Below are 20,170 nucleotides of genomic sequence, written 5' to 3'. Positions count from 1 at the left end.
CATTGACCAGGAGCGAGCTACAATGGTGAGTAGCCATAACATTTATGTTAAACACTTCCTATTTCATGTCTAACAGTACTTGATTTAACAAATAACCATAAATAAATACAGTGTGGGCACTGAAGTTAACATATGTGATTATACTGCCTAATCTGTCACGGAGTAGATTGTTGCAAAGTAATATAAGATCCAAAGTTGTAATTCAGAATAGTTTTCAAAAGAAGGCCATTAGAATTATATACAAGTCTGATTACCCTGAACAAGCTATTAATTAAATCACAAATTCTTCAATTCAAAGATTTGGTAGATTATCAGACAAATAATGTCTAACAGTAATTGATTTAACACATCACGATAAGTAGATTGAGTGTGGGCACTCTCAAGTTAACATATGTGATTATACTGCCTAATCTGTTACAGAGTATGTTGTTGCCAAGTAATGTAGAATAGATCCAAAGTAGTAATCCAGAATAGTTTTGAAGAGGCCATTAGAATGATAAACAAATCTGATTACCTTGAACATAATAACAAGCTAAGTGTTTAATATGTCCTATGAAGTCAAAATTGGGCACCATCATGTGGTGAAATTTGGAATTGCATCACATCCAATTTTGCCTGGGAACAAACAGATTACATAAATCTTAGTTTTGAATAAGCCACTCCTTCTCAAACAAGTAAACTCTGCCCATTTTGCGCAGTAGATGTTCTGTTAATATCTAGTATTTATACAAAGTCATAATTTAAATTGCTTTCAACCTTCATTCATCGGTTCAACCAACATTACTCGCTCTTATTACCAACTTGTATTGATTTAACTAAGCGTTTAATACTTCCTATCAGGTCTCAAATCGAGATTTGGCAAAATACAATTTCAGCAAATCCAATTTTGCCAGGGAACAAAAATAGATTAAATAAACTAAATAAGTCCTCTTCCCATTAAATAAATCAGAAAAGTCTGTCTTGTAACCAGTCCTCTTCAAACAAGTAAAGTCTGCCCATTTTGTGCCGTAGATTTTGTGTCTATGCCTAGTATTTAAACAAAATCATAATTTAAACGACTTCTTTCCTTCATTCACTTTGGAAATTTGGAATTGCAGCAAATCGAATTTTGGCAGGGAACAAAAATAGATCAATTAAACTAAATAAGTCTTCTTCCCATTAAATAAATTAAAAAAGTCTGTCTTGTAACCAGTCCTTTTCAAACAAGTAAAGTCTGCCCATTTTGTGCCGTCGATTTTGTGTTAATGCCTAGTATTTATACAAAATCATAATTTAAAGGACTTCATTCCTTCATTCACTTTGGAAATTTGGAATTGCAGCACATCAAATTTTGCCTGGGAAGAAAAGTAGATTAAATAAATTTAATAAGTCTTACTACTTCCCATTAAATAAATTAAATACGTCTTACTTGTTCCCACTCCTTTTCAAAACAGTAGTTTAAAACGAGGGCCCTTCACTCAATCTTTAACCCCAACCCCGCACGTTGTGTTGTATCTGTGAATGTTGGTTGTGGCCAAATGATAGTTTTCTTTCATTCGTTTAGGTTCCAAGAAAACTTGATGTAACTCTACTTTTAACTGCCGTTTCAGATAAGCGGGTATTACGTCGCAGTCATGTGCCGTGGATATGACGTAATTGCCCGAACCTCCGCCAAAATTCAAATCTGTTGGCGCGATGGCCGTGAGCCACTGAGCAGCGACGATTATCAACAGAAATATCTTTATTTTCTGCTTGCAACTGGACCGTCTAGAGCGTACACGGTAAGTAACACTCATTGTGTTTAAGGAGATTTACGTTTGTAATAGCAGAAGTGTAGCCGCGTTGCGTTGTACGTGTGAAAATTGGTCGAGGCGAAATGTTACTGTTTAATTTCATTCCTTTAGGTTCCACGGTGTTTGTTGGCTGCAAGTTTTCCACTGCAAGAAGAGGCTCGTATCATTGACCAGGAGCGAGCTACAATGGTGAGTAGCCATAACATTTATGTTAAACACTTCCTATTTCATGTCTAACAGTACTTGATTTAACAAATAACCATAAATAAATACAGTGTGGGCACTGAAGTTAACATATGTGATTATACTGCCTAATCTGTCACGGAGTAGATTGTTGCAAAGTAATATAAGATCCAAAGTTGTAATTCAGAATAGTTTTCAAAAGAAGGCCATTAGAATTATATACAAGTCTGATTACCCTTAACATAACAACAAGCTATTAATTAAATCACAAATTCTTCAATTCAAAGATTTGGTAGATTATCAGACAAATAATGTCTAACAGTAATTGATTTAACACATCACGATAAGTAGATTGAGTGTGGGCACTCTCAAGTTAACAGATATGATTATACTGCCTAATCTGTTACAGAGTATGTTGTTGCCAAGTAATGTAGAATAGATCCAAAGTAGTAATCCAGAATAGTTTTGAAGAGGCCATTAGAATAATAAACAAATCTGATTACCTTGAACATAATAACAAGCTAAGTGTTTAATATGTCCTATGAAGTCAAAATTGGGCACCATCATGTGGTGAAATTTGGAATTGCATCACATCCAATTTTGCCTGGGAACAAACAGATTAAATAAATCTTAGTTTTGAATAAGCCACTCCTTCTCAAACAAGTAAACTCTGCCCATTTCGCGCAGTAGATGTTCTGTTAATATCTAGTATTTATACAAAGTCATAATTTAAATTGCTTTCAACCTTCATTCATCGGTTCAACCAACATTACTCGCTCTTATTACCAACTTGTATTGATTTAACTAAGCGTTTAATACTTCCTATCAGGTCTCAAGGCAAGATTTGGCAAAATACAATTTCAGCAAATCCAATTTTGCCAGGGAACAAAAATAGATTAAATAAACTAAATAAGTCTTCTTCCCATTAAATAAATCAGAAAAGTCTGTCTTGTAACCAGTCCTCTTCAAACAAGTAAAGTCTGCCCATTTTGTGCCGTAGATTTTGTGTCTATGCCTAGTATTTAAACAAAATCATAATTTAAACGACTTCTTTCCTTCATTCACTTTGGAAATTTGGAATTGCAGCAAATCGAATTTTGCCAGGGAACAAAAATAGATCAATTAAACTAAATAAGTCTTCTTCCCATTAAATAAATTAAAAAAGTCTGTCTTGTAACCAGTCCTTTTCAAACAAGTAAAGTCTGCCCATTTTGTGCCGTCGATTTTGTGTTAATGCCTAGTATTTATACAAAATCATAATTTAAAGGACTTCATTCCTTCATTCACTTTGGAAATTTGGAATTGCAGCACATCAAATTTTGCCTGGGAAGAAAAGTAGATTAAATAAATTTAATAAGTCTTACTACTTCCCATTAAATAAATTAAATACGTCTTACTTGTTCCCACTCCTTTACAAAAAAGTTGTTTAAAACGAGGTCCCTTCACTCAACCTTTAACCCTATTTATTCACCTTCTAGGCTAAGTGTTAAAGGCTAAGTGTTAAAGGCTAAGTGTTAAAGGCTAAGTGTTAGAGGCTAAGTGCCAGAGGCTAGGCGCCAGAGGCGAGTTTTTGTGGGCTGAAGTTTTAGTGGGGTTAGTGTGAATACAATCCAAAAGAATACAACAGAATACAATACAATAGAATATAATACATAGATTAAATTCAATAGCTCTTACTACTTCCCATTAAATAAATTAAATACGTCTTACTTGTTCCCAATCCTTTTCAAAAAAGTAGTTTAAAACGAGGGCCCTTCACTCAACCTTTAACCTCAACCCCGCACGTCACATTGTGTTGTATCTGTGAATGTTGGTTGTGGCCAAATGATAGTTTTCTTTCATTCGTTTAGGTACCACGGTGTTTGTTGGCTATGTTTTCCACTGTCAGAAGGATGAAAATACAAAGTACAACGCTTGGACGTGGGCGAAGACGTCACCGGTGAGTCCTTCCTTCCTATTTATTTACCTTCTAGATGCTAGAGGCTAAGTGTTAGAGGCTAAGTGTTAGAGGCTAAGTGTTAAACACAATACGAACAACACAACGATACTGCACTGAACAACACGATACCGCACTGAGAAACACGATACCGCACTGAACAACACGATACCGCACTGAACAACACCATGCCGCACTGAACACCATGCCACACTGAACAACACCATCCCGCACTGAACAACACCATGCCGCACTAAACAACACCATGCCGCACTGAACAACACCATGCCTCACTGAACGACACCATGCCGCACTGAAAGACACCATGCCGCACTGAACGACACCATGCCGCACTGAAAGACACCATGCCGCACTGAACAACACCATCCTGCACTGAACAACACCATCCCGCACTGAACAACACCATGCCGCACTGAACAACATTATGCCGCACTGAACAACATTATGCCGCACTGAACATTATGCCGCACTGAACAACACCATGCCGCACTGAACAACACCATGCCGCACTGAACAACATTATGCCGCACTGAACAACACCATGCCGCACTGAACAACACCATGCCGCACTGAACAACACCATGCCGCACTGAACAACATTATGCCGCACTGAACAACACCATGCCGCACTGAACAACACCATCCTGCACTGAACAACACCATTCCGCATTGAACACCATGCCGCACTGAACAACACCATCCCGCACTGAACAACACCATCCCGCACTGAACAACACCATGCCGCACTGAACAACATTATGCCGCACTGAACAACATTATGCCGCACTGAACAACACCATGCCGCACTGAACAACACCATGCCGCACTGAACAACACCATGCCGCACTGAACAACATTATAACGCACTGAACAACACCATCCCGCACTGAACATCACCATGCCGCACTAAACAACATTATGCCGCACTGAACAACATTATGCCGAAATGAACAACACCATGCCGCACTGAACAACACCATGCCGCACTGAACAACACCATCCTGCACTGAACAACACCATCCCGCACTGAACAACACCATGCCGCACTGAACAACACCATGCCGCACTGAACAACACCATGCCGCACTGAACAACACCATGCCGCACTGAACAACATTATGCCGCACTGAACAACACCATGCCGCACTGAACAACACCATGCCGCACTGAACAACACCATGCCGCACTGAACAACATTATGCCGCACTGAACAACACCATGCCGCACTGAACAACACCATCCTGCACTGAACAACACCATTCCGCATTGAACACCATGCCGCACTGAACAACACCATCCCGCACTGAACAACACCATCCCGCACTGAACAACACCATGCCGCACTGAACAACATTATGCCGCACTGAACAACATTATGCCGCACTGAACAACACCATGCCGCACTGAACAACACCATGCCGCACTGAACAACACCATGCCGCAATGAACAACACCATCCCGCACTGAACAACATTATGCCGCACTGAACAACATTATGCCGCACTGAACAACATTATGCCGCACTGAACAACATTATGCCGAAATGAACAACACCATGCCGCACTGAACAACACCATGCCGCACTGAACAACACCATCCTGCACTGAACAACACCATCCCGCACTGAACAACACCATGCCGCACTGAACAACACCATGCCGCAATGAACAACACCATCCCGCACTGAACAACATTATGCCGCACTGAACAACATTATGCCGCACTGAACAACACCATGCCGCACTGAACAACACCATGCCGCACTGAACAACGCCATCCTGCACTGAACAACACCATCCCGCACTGAACAACACCATGCCGCACTGAACAACATTATGGCGCACTGAACAACATTATGCCGCACTGAACAACACCATGCCGCACTGAACAACACCATGCCGCACTGAACAACACCATGCCGCAATGAACAACACCATCCCGCACTGAACAACACCATGCCGCACTGAGCAACACCATGCCGCACTGAACAACACCATCCTGCACTGAACAACACCATGCCGCACTGAACAACACCATTCCGCACTGAACAACACCATGCCGCACTGAACAACATTACGCTGCACTGAACAACACCATGCCGCACTGAACAACACCATGCCGCACTGAACAACACCATGCCGCATTGAACAACACCATGCCGCATTGAACAACACCATGCCGCACTGAACAACACCATCCTGCACTGAACAACACCATGCCGCATTGAACAACACCATGCCGCACTGAACAACACCATCCTGCACTGAACAACACCATCCCGCACTGAACAACACCATCCCGCATTGAACAACACCATCCTGCACTGAACAACACCATGCCGCACTGAACAACACCATGCCGCACTGAACAACACCATTCCGCACTGAACAACACCATGCCGCACTGAACAACACCATCCTGCACTGAACAACACCATCCCGCACTGAACAACACCATGCCGCATTGAACAACACCATCCTGCACTGAACAACACCATCCTGCACTGAACAACACCATGCCGCACTGAACAACACCATGCCGCACTGAACAACACCATGCCGCACTGAACAACACCATGCCGCACTGAACAACATTATGCCGCACTGAACAACATTATGTCGCACTGAACAACACCATGCCGCACTGAACAACACCATGCCGCACTGAACAACATTATGCCGCACTGAAAAACACCATGCCGCACTGAACAACACCATCCCGCACTGAACAACACCATGCCGCATTGAACAACACCATGCCGCACTGAACAACACCATGCTGCACTGAACAACATTATGCTGCACTGAACAACACGATCCTGCATTGAACAACACCATGCCCCACTGAACAACACCATCCTGCACTGAACAACACCATCCTGCACTGAACAACACCACCCCGCACTGAACAACACGATCCCGCATTGAACACCATCCCGCACTGAACAACACCATGCCGCACTGAACAACACCATTCCGCACTGAACAACACCATGCCGCACTGAACAACACCATGCCGCAATGAACAACACCATGCCGCACTGAACAACACCATGCCGCACTGAACAACATTATGCCGCACTGAACAACACCATGCCGCACTGAACAACACCATCCCGCACTGAACAACACCATGCCGCATTGAACAACACCATGCCGCACTGAACAACACCATCCTGCACTGAACAACACCATCCCGCACTAAACAACACCATGCCGCACTGAACAACATTATGGCGCACTGGACAACATTATGCCGCACTGAACAACACCATGCCGCACTGAACAACACCATGCCGCACTGAACAACACCATGCCGCACTGAACAACACCATGCCGCACTGAACAACATTATGCCGCACTGAACAACACCATGCCGCACTGAACAACACCATGCCGCACTGAACAACACGATCCCGCATTGAACAACACCATCCTGCACTGAACAACACCATGCCGCACTGAACAACACCATGCCGCACTGAACAACACCATTCCGCACTGAACAACACCATGCCGCACTGAACGACACCATCCTGCACTGAACGACACCATCCCGCACTGAACAACACCATGCCGCATTAAACAACACCATGCCGCACTGAACAACACCATCCTGCACTGAACAACACCATGCCGCACTGAACAACACCATGCCGCACTGAACAACACCATGCCGCACTGAACAACACCATGCCGCACTGAACAACATTATGCCGCACTAAACAACATTATGTCGCACTGAACAACACCATGCCGCACTGAACAACACCATGCTGCACTGAACAACATTATGCCGCACTGAACAACACGATCCCGCATTGAACAACACCATCCCGCAGTGAACAACACCATGCCGCATTGAACAACACCATGCCGCACTGAACAACACCATGCTGCACTGAACAACATTATGCTGCACTGAACAACACGATCCTGCATTGAACAACACCATGCCGCACTGAACAACACCATCCTGCACTGAACAACACCATGCCGCACTGAACAACACCATGCCGCACTGAACAACATTATGCCACACTGAAAAACACCATGCCGCACTGAACAACACCATCCCGCACTGAACAACACCATGCCGCATTTAACAACACCATGCCGCACTGAACAACACCATGCTGCACTGAACAACATTATGCTGCACTGAACAACACGATCCTGCATTGAACAACACCATGCCGCACTGAACAACACCATCCTGCACTGAACAACACCATCCTGCACTGAACAACACCACCCCACACTGAACAACACGATCCCGCATTGAACAACACCATCCCGCACTGAACAACACCATGCCGCACTGAACAACACCATTCCGCACTGAACAACACCATGCCGCACTGAACAACACCATGCCGCACTGAACAACACCATGCTGCACTGAACAACACCATGCCGCACTGAACAACATTATGCCGCACTGAACAACACCATGCCGCACTGAACAACACCATCCCGCACTGAACAACACCATGCCGCATTGAACAACACCATGCCGCACTGAACAACACCATCCTGCACTGAACAACACCATCCCGCACTAAACAACACCATGCCGCACTGAACAACATTATGGCGCACTGGACAACATTATGCCGCACTGAACAACACCATGCCGCACTGAACAACACCATGCCGCACTGAACAACACCATGCCGCACTGAACAACACCATGCCGCACTGAACAACATTATGCCGCACTGAACAACACCATGCCGCACTGAACAACACCATGCCGCACTGAACAACACGATCCCGCATTGAACAACACCATCCTGCACTGAACAACACCATGCCGCACTGAACAACACCATGCCGCACTGAACAACACCATTCCGCACTGAACAACACCATGCCGCACTGAACAACACCATCCTGCACTGAACAACACCATCCCGCACTGAACAACACCATGCCGCATTGAACAACACCATGCCGCACTGAACAACACCATCCTGCACTGAACAACACCATGCCGCACTGAACAACACCATGCCGCACTGAACAACACCATGCCGCACTGAACAACATTATGCCGCACTGAACAACATTATGCCGCACTAAACAACATTATGTCGCACTGAACAACACCATGCCGCACTGAACAACACCATGCTGCACTGAACAACATTATGCCGCACTGAACAACACGATCCCGCATTGATTAACACCATCCCGCAGTGAACAACACCATGCCGCATTGAACAACACCATGCCGCACTGAACAACACCATGCTGCACTGAACAACATTATGCTGCACTGAACAACACGATCCTGCATTGAACAACACCATGCCGCACTGAACAACACCATCCTGCACTGAACAACACCTTTCCACACTGAACAACACCATGCCGCACTGAACAACATTATGCCGCACTGAACAACACCATGCCGCACTGAACAACACCATGCCGCACTGAACAACACCATGCCGCACTGAACAACACCATGCCGCAATGAACAACACCATCCCGCACTGAACAACACCATGCCGCATTGAACAACACCATGCCGCACTGAACAACACCATCCCGCACTGAACAACACCACCCCGCACTGAACAACACGATCCCGCATTGAACAACACCATCCCGGACTGAACAACACCATGCCGCACTGAACAACACCATTCCGCACTGAACAACACCATGCCGCACTGAACAACACCATGCCGCACTGAACAACACCATGCCGCACTGAACAACATTATGCCGCACTGAACAACACCATGCCGCACTGAACAACACCATCCCGCACTGAACAACACCATGCCGCATTGAACAACACCATGCCGCACTGAACAACACCATCCTGCACTGAACAACACCATCCCGCACTGAACAACACCATGCCGCACTGAACAACATTATGGCGCACTGAACAACATTATGCCGCACTGAACAACACCATGCCGCACTGAACAACACCATGCCGCACTGAACAACACCATGCCGCACTGAACAACATTATGCCGCACTGAACAACATTATGCCGCACTGAACAACACCATGCCGCACTGAACAACACCATGCCGCACTGAACAACACCATGCCGCACTGAACAACACGACGTCGCACTGAACAACACGACGCCGCACAGAACAACACGACGCCGCACAGAATAACACAATACCGCACAGAACAACACAATACCGCACAAACAGTTTTAGATAATATTACGTCGCAGTCATGTGACGCGGACATGACGTCAATAGGCGGAACTCACGGCAAAATTATAATCCGTGGGCGTGGCTTGCAACAGGAAGTAGGAAAGCGGCAGTTCTGGCAAACAAGACACAGCTGTTAGTAACACGATGACTAACAAGGCAAATATTTTTGTTTTCAGCTTGCAACTTGACCGTCTAGAGCGTACAAGGTAATTACAACTGTTTTTTTTTAGCCCTGAAAAGCAAGGGAGTGTGGCGTTTGGGAGGAATGTCGAACTCGGCGTCTGCTTCCAGCCACAGACGCCAAATTTCGACGATTATTTCGACTGGTCAACGGTTGTAAATTATTGCGTTGACTAAAAACTTTATTTAACTCTACTCTTAACTTTGCCGTTTCAGATATGCGGGTATTACACCGCGGAAATGACGTCAATAGGCTGAACTCTCGCCAAAATTCAAATCTGTGGGCGCAATGGCCTTGAGCGAGACACCGGATACAAACACGACGATTATCAACAGAAATATCTTTATTTTCCGCTTGCAAGTGGACCGTCTAGAGCGTACACGGTAAGTACAACTCATTGTGTTTAAAAAGATTTACGTTTGTGTAGTTTGCGTTGCGTTGTATCTGTGAATGTTGGTTGAGGCTAAATGTTAATGTTTAATTTCATTCCTTTAGGTTCCACGGTGTTTGTTGGCTGTATGTTTTCCACTGCAAGAAGAGGCTCGTATCATTGACCAGCAGGAGCTACAATGGTGAGTACCCCTTTCGTCTTCCATTTATGTTAAACACTTCCTATTTCATGTCTAACAGTACTCGATTTAACAAATAACCATAAATAAATACAGTGTGGGCAGTCACGTTAACATATGTGATTATCCTGCCTAATATGTTTATCACAAATATGTCACTAATCACTAATATGTTTATTTGTTTATCACAACACCTTTGGACCTTCAGCAATCGATTATTTACCTTCATCTACATAGAGACAGAACGATGGTGTCTTAAACATCTCATTCATTTCACCAAATAACTTCACGCAGGTGGATAACGGCCGTCTCGGTCACGCTATGTTGCGTGATGCAGTTTTGAAGAACCAAATGCATTTATTCAATGAATAAGTCAAGCTAGTTCTATGTTTATGATGTTGTAAGTTACGGTACCGATTGAAGTTGAGTTCGAAGCCAGTGGAAAACAGCGCTGCGTTTGTGCTCTCCAGGTACAAATGTTGTGATCTCTGACTGACGACCGGGCGAGACTCGAGTAAGAGATGTCCAAACGAGCTCCGGCAGGGCGGGCCAAGGCGGAGCGAACGGACGCCCTTCAGGCCGCCAATGACGAGCTGAGAACCAAACTGATGGACGTCCAGTTAGAACTTCAGCAGGAGAAGAACAAGGTGAAAACCTCAACAGACAGACACTGCCTGCCTCCCTGCCTGCCTCCCTGCCTGCCTCCCTGCCTGCCTCCCTCCCTCCCAGTTTTCCCGATGTAGATTAGACATGCGTGTGCCATGACTGTGTCAGCCTACATCAACAAATGCACCGAGGACGTCAGCACCACTAAGAATATCATCACCCGGGGCAACCAACGACCCTGGATGACTGAGGAGGTACGTCAAACGCTACGAGCGCGGAACTCTGCCTTCAAGTCTGGCGACAAGGAGACACTGAGGACAGCGAGAGCCAACTTGAACCGTGCCATCAGGATAGCGAAGCGAGACCGCAGTCGAAAATTTCAGGATCGTTTCCACGACGTCAAAAACATCAGGAGTATGTGGCAAGGCATACGGGCGATTACAGACTACAACTCACCCTCCCCCCCCCCCGGTGGGTGTAGTTGATGCTGACTTTCTAAATGGTCTAAATAACTTCTTTGGGAGGTTCGAGGCACTAAACGGCACTCCAGCAGTTAAAACTGTCCCCCATCAGGAAGAGGAGGTACTCTGCCTTGACTCCGCCGATGTGTTGAAGACCCTGAGGAGAGTCAACCCCTGTAAGGCCCCTGGCCCCGACAACATTCCTGGGCGTGTGTTCAGGGAATGTGCAAGTCATCTGGCTGGGGTCATCACAGACATTTTTAACACCTCGCTGGGCCAAGCCACAGTGCCGGCGTGCTTTAAGACTGCCTCCATCATTCCGGTGCCGAAGAAACCTCAAATCACCTCATTTAATGATTACCGGCTTGTTGCACTGACTCCGGTTATGATGAAGTGCTTCGAAAGGCTGCTTAAAGGTCACATCGTTTCCAGACTCCCCCTATTATTTGACCCGTTCCAGTTTGCCGACCGGCAAAACCGCTCCACTCAGGACGCCATCTCCTCCGTTCTTCACCTGAGCCTGGCTCACCTGGAGGAGAAGAACACCCATGTGCGGAGGCTGTTCCTGGACTTCAGCTCAGCGTTTAACACCATCATCCCACAGCATCTGGTAGGAAAATTGGAACACCTGGGCTTCAACACCCCCCTTCGCAACTGGCTGCTAGACTTCCTCACCAACAGACCTCAGTCAGTCCGGGTCGGACAGAACACCTCTGATGTCATCACCCTCAGCACAGGCTCCCTTCAGGGCTGCGTCCTGAGCCCCCTGCTGTGCACCCTGATGACACACGACTGCGTCCTCAGGTTCACCACCAATCACATCGTGAAGTCAGCAGACGACACAACGGTGGTGGGGCTCATCAGAGACAACAACGACCTGGACTACAGAGAGGAGGTGGAGCAGCTGGTGGGCTGGTGCAGAGAAAACAGCCTGATCCTGAATGAGGAGAAGATGAAGGAGATCATCGTCGACTTCAGGAAAAAACAGCCTCACCACGCTCCACTGATCATCAACAGCTCAGCTGTGGAGGTGGTCAGCACCACCAAATTCCTGGGGGTCCACATCACAGAAGACCTCACCTGGACTATGAACACTACGGCACTGGTCAAGAGGGCACAGAAGCGCTTGTACTTCCTGCGGAGGATGAGGAGAGCCCACCTGCCCCCACCCATCATGAGGACGTTCTACAGGAGCACCATAGAGAGCATTCTGACAAGCTGTCTCTCTGTGTGGTGTGGAGGCTGCACCGCCTCCGATTGGAAGAACGTGAGGAGAGTGGTGAGGACAGCAGAGAGGATCATAGGGGCTCCTCTTCCCTCCATTCAGGACATTTCATCTCAGCGCTGCATGTCCCGTGCCCGTAACATCATCAATGACCCATCACACCCCCACCATGGACTGTTCTCCCTGCTGCCCTCTGGGAAGAGGTTTGCAGCATCCGCTGCAGGTCCACCAGGTTCTGCAACAGCTTTTTCCCTGCTGTCATCAGACTGTTGAACACTAGAACTGTTGAGCTCTAAACTGAACTCTGCATCACACATTCACAGAACTGTACTTTATGACACTACGGACCTCTATCTTGCACTATCTCGCACTACCAACTTTACTGAACTTGTATAAACCCTTTAAATAGAAGTTTAATACATGGGTTAGCATTCCTCTGCACACTCTTGAATACTGTTTTGCCTACTTGCACTATTGCATAATTATCACTGCTGCACTTTATACTTATTTTTAATATATATATATATATATATATATAGTATATATGTATATATATATATTTTCATAGGATATGTTACTTCTATTCAACTGCAATATCACTACTTTGTTGTAAGACGTATGCAACGGAATTTCGTTTTGTATGCACCATGTGCAGACAAGATGACAATAAAGTTTGTCTAAGTCTAAGTCATGTCAGGTCAGCTGTCTGGAGAGAGAGAGAAGTCAGGACCTGCGGGCGGAGCACCACCGTGCCACCGCCGCCATGACGGAACTCAAAAGCAAACTCCATGAGGAGAAGCAGAAAGAGTTAGCCATTACCAGGGAGACATTACTGCGGCAGCATGAAATGGAGCTGATGAGAGTGATCAAAATCAAAGATGGAGAGATCCAGCGACTGAATGCCTTGGTCCTCAGCCTGAGGGACGGCTCCATGGACAAGGTGATCCGCTCTATCCGTGTCTGACTATCCGCACGCCACGTCGGGCTTCGATGCGGCCGCTACCGTATTGTGTAGCTTGTCCCCAGTAAGCGTCGCGGCGCTCCGTTGCGGTCTCAACGGCCCGGTGTGGCGCAATGTCTGCTCAGGTGAGGAGGGGGGGCGCTTTGCTGGCGGAGGTGGAGGAGACGCGGCGGTGTCGGGAGACCGAGCGGTGTCGCCTCCACCAGGAGCGCGGAAGAAGCCCTGGCAGCGGCCCAGCAGGCCTGGCAGTCCCGAGCGGCCGAGCTCCGATCGGCTCATCACCAGCATCGGGAGGAGCTGAGCCGAACCAAGAGAGACTGCGAGAGGGAGATCCGCCGACTGGTAGGACTGATCAGATGCGCGGTGCGTGGCTATGTTCCCAATTTCGTTGTATACCTGCAGTGCAATGACACCTAAGGCATTCTATTCTATTCTATTTCACAAGAAGAAAATGTCCGGTTGCTCGCTTCGCTTTTGTCACAGCAAAGGTGTTCTAGTCGATTCCAGAAAAAAATTGGCCGGTTGCTCTCTTTGTTTTTGTCACAATTCTGGCAAATGAGTTTGCCCGCCTGCCTGAGCGCTCCCCGTTTGTACATCCAGACGGATGAGATCAAGCTGAAAGACAGAGCGGTTAGTGTTTTGGATGAAGCCCTGGGGCCGGCCACGTCCACCGCCTTCAGCTGCAGACTGCCGAGCAGCAGATCGCTGCCCTGAGGGATTCCCAAAGGGCGGGCCTAAACTACCCTGGAAGTGGGGTCAACGCCGCTACTAGCAATCCTCTTCATTGCGTAAGCCACCTCATCACACACTTGCAGTACGCATGACTTAGTTCGTTGCTGGAGGAAGGTAGCACAAAAACAGTTTTGAACTTTGAACGAGTGCTTGTGTGTGTGTGTTGCGGGGCGTTTTCAGTCTCAGGAGGATCGGGACACGCGACGGTTTCATCTGAAAATCGCTGAGCTCAGCGCAGTCATCAGGAAACTGGAGGATCGAAACGCCCTGCTTTCTGAAGAGCGCAATGAACTGGTAATTTATTGACGGCACGCTTGAAGGTTTGCGCTACGTTTGATGCGCGCCATCCAGCGAGGCACCCATTGCGCTTGCTTATTAGTTGAGCGGCGCGGCGAGTCGGTTGCCTGGTAGATGTCTTTTATTGGGAGCCAAAGCCACGATTCCGTTCAAACCGATGCAAAAGGAATGGATACGTTCTGGCCCGCGTGTTGTGCGTCTTTCACATCCCGCACTTCATGCTTGCAGCTAAAGCGACTGAGAGAAACAGAAAGCCAGTTTCTGCCACTCCTGTACAAAAACAAACGCCTGAGCAGGAAGAATGAAGAACTCTCGCTGGTGCTGTGTCGCCTTGAAAACAAAGTGCGCTTTGTCACCCAGGAGAACGAGGAGATGGCAAGCTTGGTAAGTCGACGCGGACAACGGCGGCGTGCCAACAGAGTCCACTGCATTTGTGTTCCACAGAGAAGGCCTAGTTCGCTCAATGACCTGGACCGCGGTTGCGGCCAGCAGGACGGTGAAATGGAGTTCCTTCAAGTTGTGGAGCAGCGGCACATCATCGACGACTTGTCCAAGGTCTTCAGGCAGGCGACTCGGTGCACGTACGGCAGCGCCGCGCTCGCTCGCTGTCGCCAGGAAACCTTTTCCGTCCAAAGCTTGGCCGGCGGCCGCCATCCAAAAAATTGGCCCCTTAAATTCCGACCTTTCAAGCAGGAGCATTGTGCGCACGCGTTTGAACACGCTTTAGACTTGTTTTGCCGTTTTCAGCAGCTCAAAGCTCCCGTTTTGTCAGCGCCTTTGCCACTCGCTGTGCGCTGAAAACGACGGACTTGCCCGGCTGCTCAGCCCGTCAACCATGAGCCGCGAGCGCGACGTCATTGTCCGTAGGCAGCTAGTGGCAAAATGCACCCTGTTAGAGTTGCGCTCGCTCCAACTTATTTTGCAAGAACCACACGGGAGACAAGTAAGTTCTTTTGGACACCTGCAGGTGGAGAGTCCATCCGTTGTACGAATGAAGTCTGACTCTCGGCTCCTGCACGAGCATTTTAATTAAGAGAAACAGGGTGGGTGTAAGAGTGGATTGAATAGAGGAAGCCCTTGACCTCTAGTCAAAACATAGCAAGGGGTGTTTTACGACTTTGTGTAGGAAGGGATAAGCGATAGGGATAAATAAGGGATAAATAATATTATTTATTACAGGTCGCAGTCAAAGTCAAAGCAACACAATGATACGATAAAGATAATCTGGAAAACCCTGACACACCCTGTAGTTGTCACTTTTGGAAAAGACGAGCGTCCCTCCAATCATCGCCGGTGACGTGTTTTTCAGGCTCTGGAGACAGGAGCTCATGTCAGAAATGTCATTGTGAGTCGCGTTTGTTTCTGCGCCGGAGCCGTTCGTTCCCTTTGCATCCAAAGAATCTCAAAGGCGGATTATTTGTGTCGACAGGAGAGAGATTTGCTGCTACGATACCGACGTCGAGAATCTCTGAGGAGGAACAAAGCGTGAGGTCCTGCAAGGTGAGTCTGTTTGTTTGCGGCTGCTTGGTGTTGCGCAAGATGAAATGGCCTTTTTCTCGCTATCGTTCCTCTCGTCGATTCATCGTGAGGTGTCGCTTCAGTTTGTTCAGAGAGATGTTTGCTTCCGCGCCCGCAGGTCATCGAAACATTTTACGGCTACGACGAAGACGTGTTGGTGGACTCGGACGGATCGTCCTTGTCTTTTCACACCGACAGAACCCCCGACACGGAACCCGAAGAGGTAGCCCGCCATTTCTGCCAGCGTATTGGCACCAAACATTCCTCTTCAGCCTGGAATCGGACTCGTCTTTGCGTCGCGGGTGCTTTGTCGCCGGTCTGACTGATTCTGGTACTAGTGCTGTGTTGCATTGGTGTGTGCATGAAGAGGCGGAGCTTCGCTACCGCCAGCTGACGCAAGAATATCAAGCGCTGCAACGAGCCTACGCTCTGCTAGCCCAGACCAGCGAAAGGGGACTACGACGCCGAGAAGGAGATCAAGGTGGCGCCCCTTCCCGCAACCCCCGGCCGGGTCGCAGCCTCCCCGTTCTCACCCAGCCTCGGGTGTTCTCTGGTCTGAAAGGAGGAGGAGGAGCCTCCCTCCTCCTCCTTTCAGACCAGAGAAAAGCTGATGGTAGAAATGGGTCACTATCAAAGCAGAGTAGCAGATCTGGAGTCAGCGCTGAAGCAACAAGGACAGGTAAGCTCATCAATGAGCACACCTTTTTCTCAGACAAAATAGCTACATTCTTCAGTCACTCATCCGTCTGGCATTACTGGACCAACCCCCCCCCCCCCCCCCCCGAACGTGGCTGGGAAAATGCGGAGAAAAGCAAATGTCATTTTCCAGTCAACCAAAGAATTTGTGGATGAAAATGACACAACATTCCAAAGCTGTCCACGCGTTTGTCTCTTCTAGAATGTCAAGTGGGTGGAGGAGAAGCAGCTGCTGCGTCAGAGCAATCAGCAGTTGGCCGAAAAGGTGACGGAAAGAAAGGCGCTGGGCGGAGTCGCTTGGCGTCACACCTGTCGGGAAGCCCCGCAGATGAGGTCTGACTGTCTTTTCAGGTCAGGCGGATGGAGGCGGAAGAAGCGCGTCTGAAAGAGCACATCCAGGATATCCGAGACCAAAACGAACTGCTTGAGTTCCGCATCCTGGAGCTGGAGGTGGGAAGACTCGCACAAGCGTGTTGAGGCCAGAGATGTGACGGACGGACGGACGGACGGACGGACGGATGCATGCCTCTGCCTTTCAGGAGAGGGAGTGGCGCTCCCCCGTCTTGAAGTTTCTGCAAGTCCGTTTCCCAGACGGCCTCAGCCCTTTGCAGATTTACTGCGAGGCCGAGGGCGTGAGCGTACGTAAGGCGTCCCTCGCAACCCTAACCTTAACCCGAGGTCCCAGAACACCTTACATTGCTCCTTGCGCCTTTCCCCCGGACATCGTCATCAGTGATCTGATGAAGAAGCTGGACATCCTGGGCTATAACGCCGTAAGTGTATGTCGAACTCCTTATGTTCGCACTCCACGAGACTCGGCGGCTCAAATGTGACTTTTGGAAGGCTTTGCGCTGAAAGAAGCTTGTTGACGCTGTGCCTTTGGGCTCTTGCAGAATCTCACCAACGAGGAGCAGGTGGTCGTGATTCACGCCAGGACCCTTCTCACCCTAGCCGAGAAGGTAACGCGCACGTCCACGCACGCTCTCGCATTCTGCTTATGTGACAGCAGCCTTTCCTCAGTGGTTAGAATACATCAAAGTGACCAAGTCAGCACTTCAACAGAAGATGTTGGACATTGAAAGTGAGAAGGTAGACAGACACGCGACATCAGCCAAGGGGAACTCCGGCAATGTGCCCCAACAATTCTGACCTTGAGCTGTGCTAGGATATGTTCTGCAAGCAGAAGGGCTACCTGGATGAAGAGTTGGACTTCAGGAAGTGCCAACGTATACCCCCCGCCACGGTGACAGAGGCACCGCGTCACACCGGCGCTCATCCAATCAGAAGGCAGGAAAAGCAAATTCACATGCAGGGCACTTTTGAACCAGAAGAGAGCGCCACAAAAAACGGTTGTTGCCCCAAACGCGCACTAAAAAGGGTCAGAATAACAAGAGTCCCACTGGCCAGCCGGGGCCACCCGTCCAGCTGTTTCTTCAGGGGGGAAAAAAATTGGAGTCACCGGTGAGTACATTTTGCATTTAGCTCTGCTTTTCTGCTTCTGTCTTCAAGTGTGTGGCATCCTGCGATCAAAGAGTCAGCCAACCCCAAAGCGGTTGACCTCAACGTCCCACCACCATGCCTACCAGAGCAGGTGACGTGATGCTTTGGACATCCTTCCGTCTCAGATGCCCAAAAGTACTCTTTGCCACATCTGCGGCAATACGGTGTCTTTTCAAAGGTGCAAATAAATCCAGCGTGGGCGGAACACGCACGTCTTCGGTTTTTCCCGCTTTGTTTGTGTGACAGCTGTTGTGAAAATTTTATACAAATAAAGTTGTATAGTACAGGTTTGGCCAAGCCGCAACTCCCGAACCGCATGCGGCTCTTTTATGTTCATATCAACATTTGTGTGTGTGTGTGTGTGTGTGTGTGGGGGGGGGGGGGGGGGTTTGTGCGTGTTGGCTTCACTTGAGTTCAATTTGGTATTTTGGTCAAAAGCGCATGTGGTGAAATTCCACAAAGTAGGATGGGCAAACACATTTCTTTAAACTATGAGTGTCAATTGGGCTCTCGAAATGGCAGGGAAAAGATGCACAGCAAAACGAAAATACGTAGATGAACACAGGACGTTTTAATCAGAGTGGGAAAGTTTCTATTTTTTGTTGAACGTGATGGCAAACCATTCTGCCTGATATGTCAGACCTCAGCGCATTTCAAAGATTCAAATCTTCAGCGCCATGCACTTCAGCTCACTCCATGCTAACATTGATCAGGCGTCGAACCCGCATCATCATGCTTAAGAGGTGGCCATGCTAACCAGTGCGCCATTATGTCAACGCATAATAACTAAGTCTACTGGTCAAAACAGCGGTTACTATATGACGTCGCTACGTCGTGGTCACGTGACGCAGACAAGACGTCAATGGACGTGGGCAGAGTTAACTTGTTTAAAAGGGAGTAGGCAGAAGAAATATTTAATTTATTTAAATCTATTTTGAGTGCACACCATTATGCCAATGCATAACAACTGTAAATCTACTAAACAAAACAGCGGTTGCTATATGACATCTGCCACGTCGTGGTCACGTGACATACGTGACGTCGATGGGCGTAACTTTCGCCGGAATTCAAATCCGCGGGGAGAGTTAACTTGTTTAAAAGAGAGTGGGCAGAAGAATTATTTAATTTATTTAAATCTATTTGGTGTGTGCGCCATTATGTCAATGCATAACAACTGTAAGTCTACTAAACAAAACAGCGGTTGCTATTTGACGTCTGCCACGTCGTGGTCACGTGACGCGGACGTGACGTCGACGCCTACTTTACATCCCACCGATCACAGGACTCCTCGGCTGCATAACCGTGCCCCCTTCCCAACC

The 20,170-nt window shown here is 47.8% G+C and overlaps 1 protein-coding gene and 1 long non-coding RNA gene across 2 annotated transcripts; both read left to right on the top strand.

Annotated features, from left to right (window-relative positions):
- Positions 1 to 10,505: 10,505 nt before the first annotated feature.
- LOC148378255 (uncharacterized) lies at positions 10,506 to 11,850 on the top strand. The gene is made up of 3 exons (XR_015856055.1): positions 10,506 to 10,669; positions 10,782 to 10,858; positions 11,326 to 11,850. It is a non-coding gene; the product is annotated as an uncharacterized LOC148378255 (long non-coding RNA).
- Positions 11,851 to 17,869: 6,019 nt separating this feature from the next.
- Positions 17,870 to 18,884, top strand: LOC148378254 (janus kinase and microtubule-interacting protein 3-like). The gene is made up of 4 exons (XM_088367959.1): positions 17,870 to 18,124; positions 18,245 to 18,310; positions 18,372 to 18,440; positions 18,517 to 18,884. The coding sequence occupies exons 1-4, from the start codon at positions 17,870 to 17,872 to the stop codon at positions 18,814 to 18,816; spliced, it is 690 nt and encodes a 229-aa protein (XP_088224085.1). The 3' UTR covers positions 18,817 to 18,884.
- The last annotated feature ends 1,286 nt before the right edge of the window (positions 18,885 to 20,170 follow it).

Source organism: Syngnathus floridae, unplaced genomic scaffold (assembly GCF_059516105.1).
Source record: "Syngnathus floridae isolate MCC-2025c unplaced genomic scaffold, RoL_Sflo_1.0 HiC_scaffold_56, whole genome shotgun sequence".
Taxonomy (NCBI): Eukaryota; Metazoa; Chordata; class Actinopteri; order Syngnathiformes; family Syngnathidae; genus Syngnathus; species Syngnathus floridae.
Note: the sequence above shows the minus strand (reverse complement) of the source record. Positions and strands in the feature narration are given on the sequence as shown.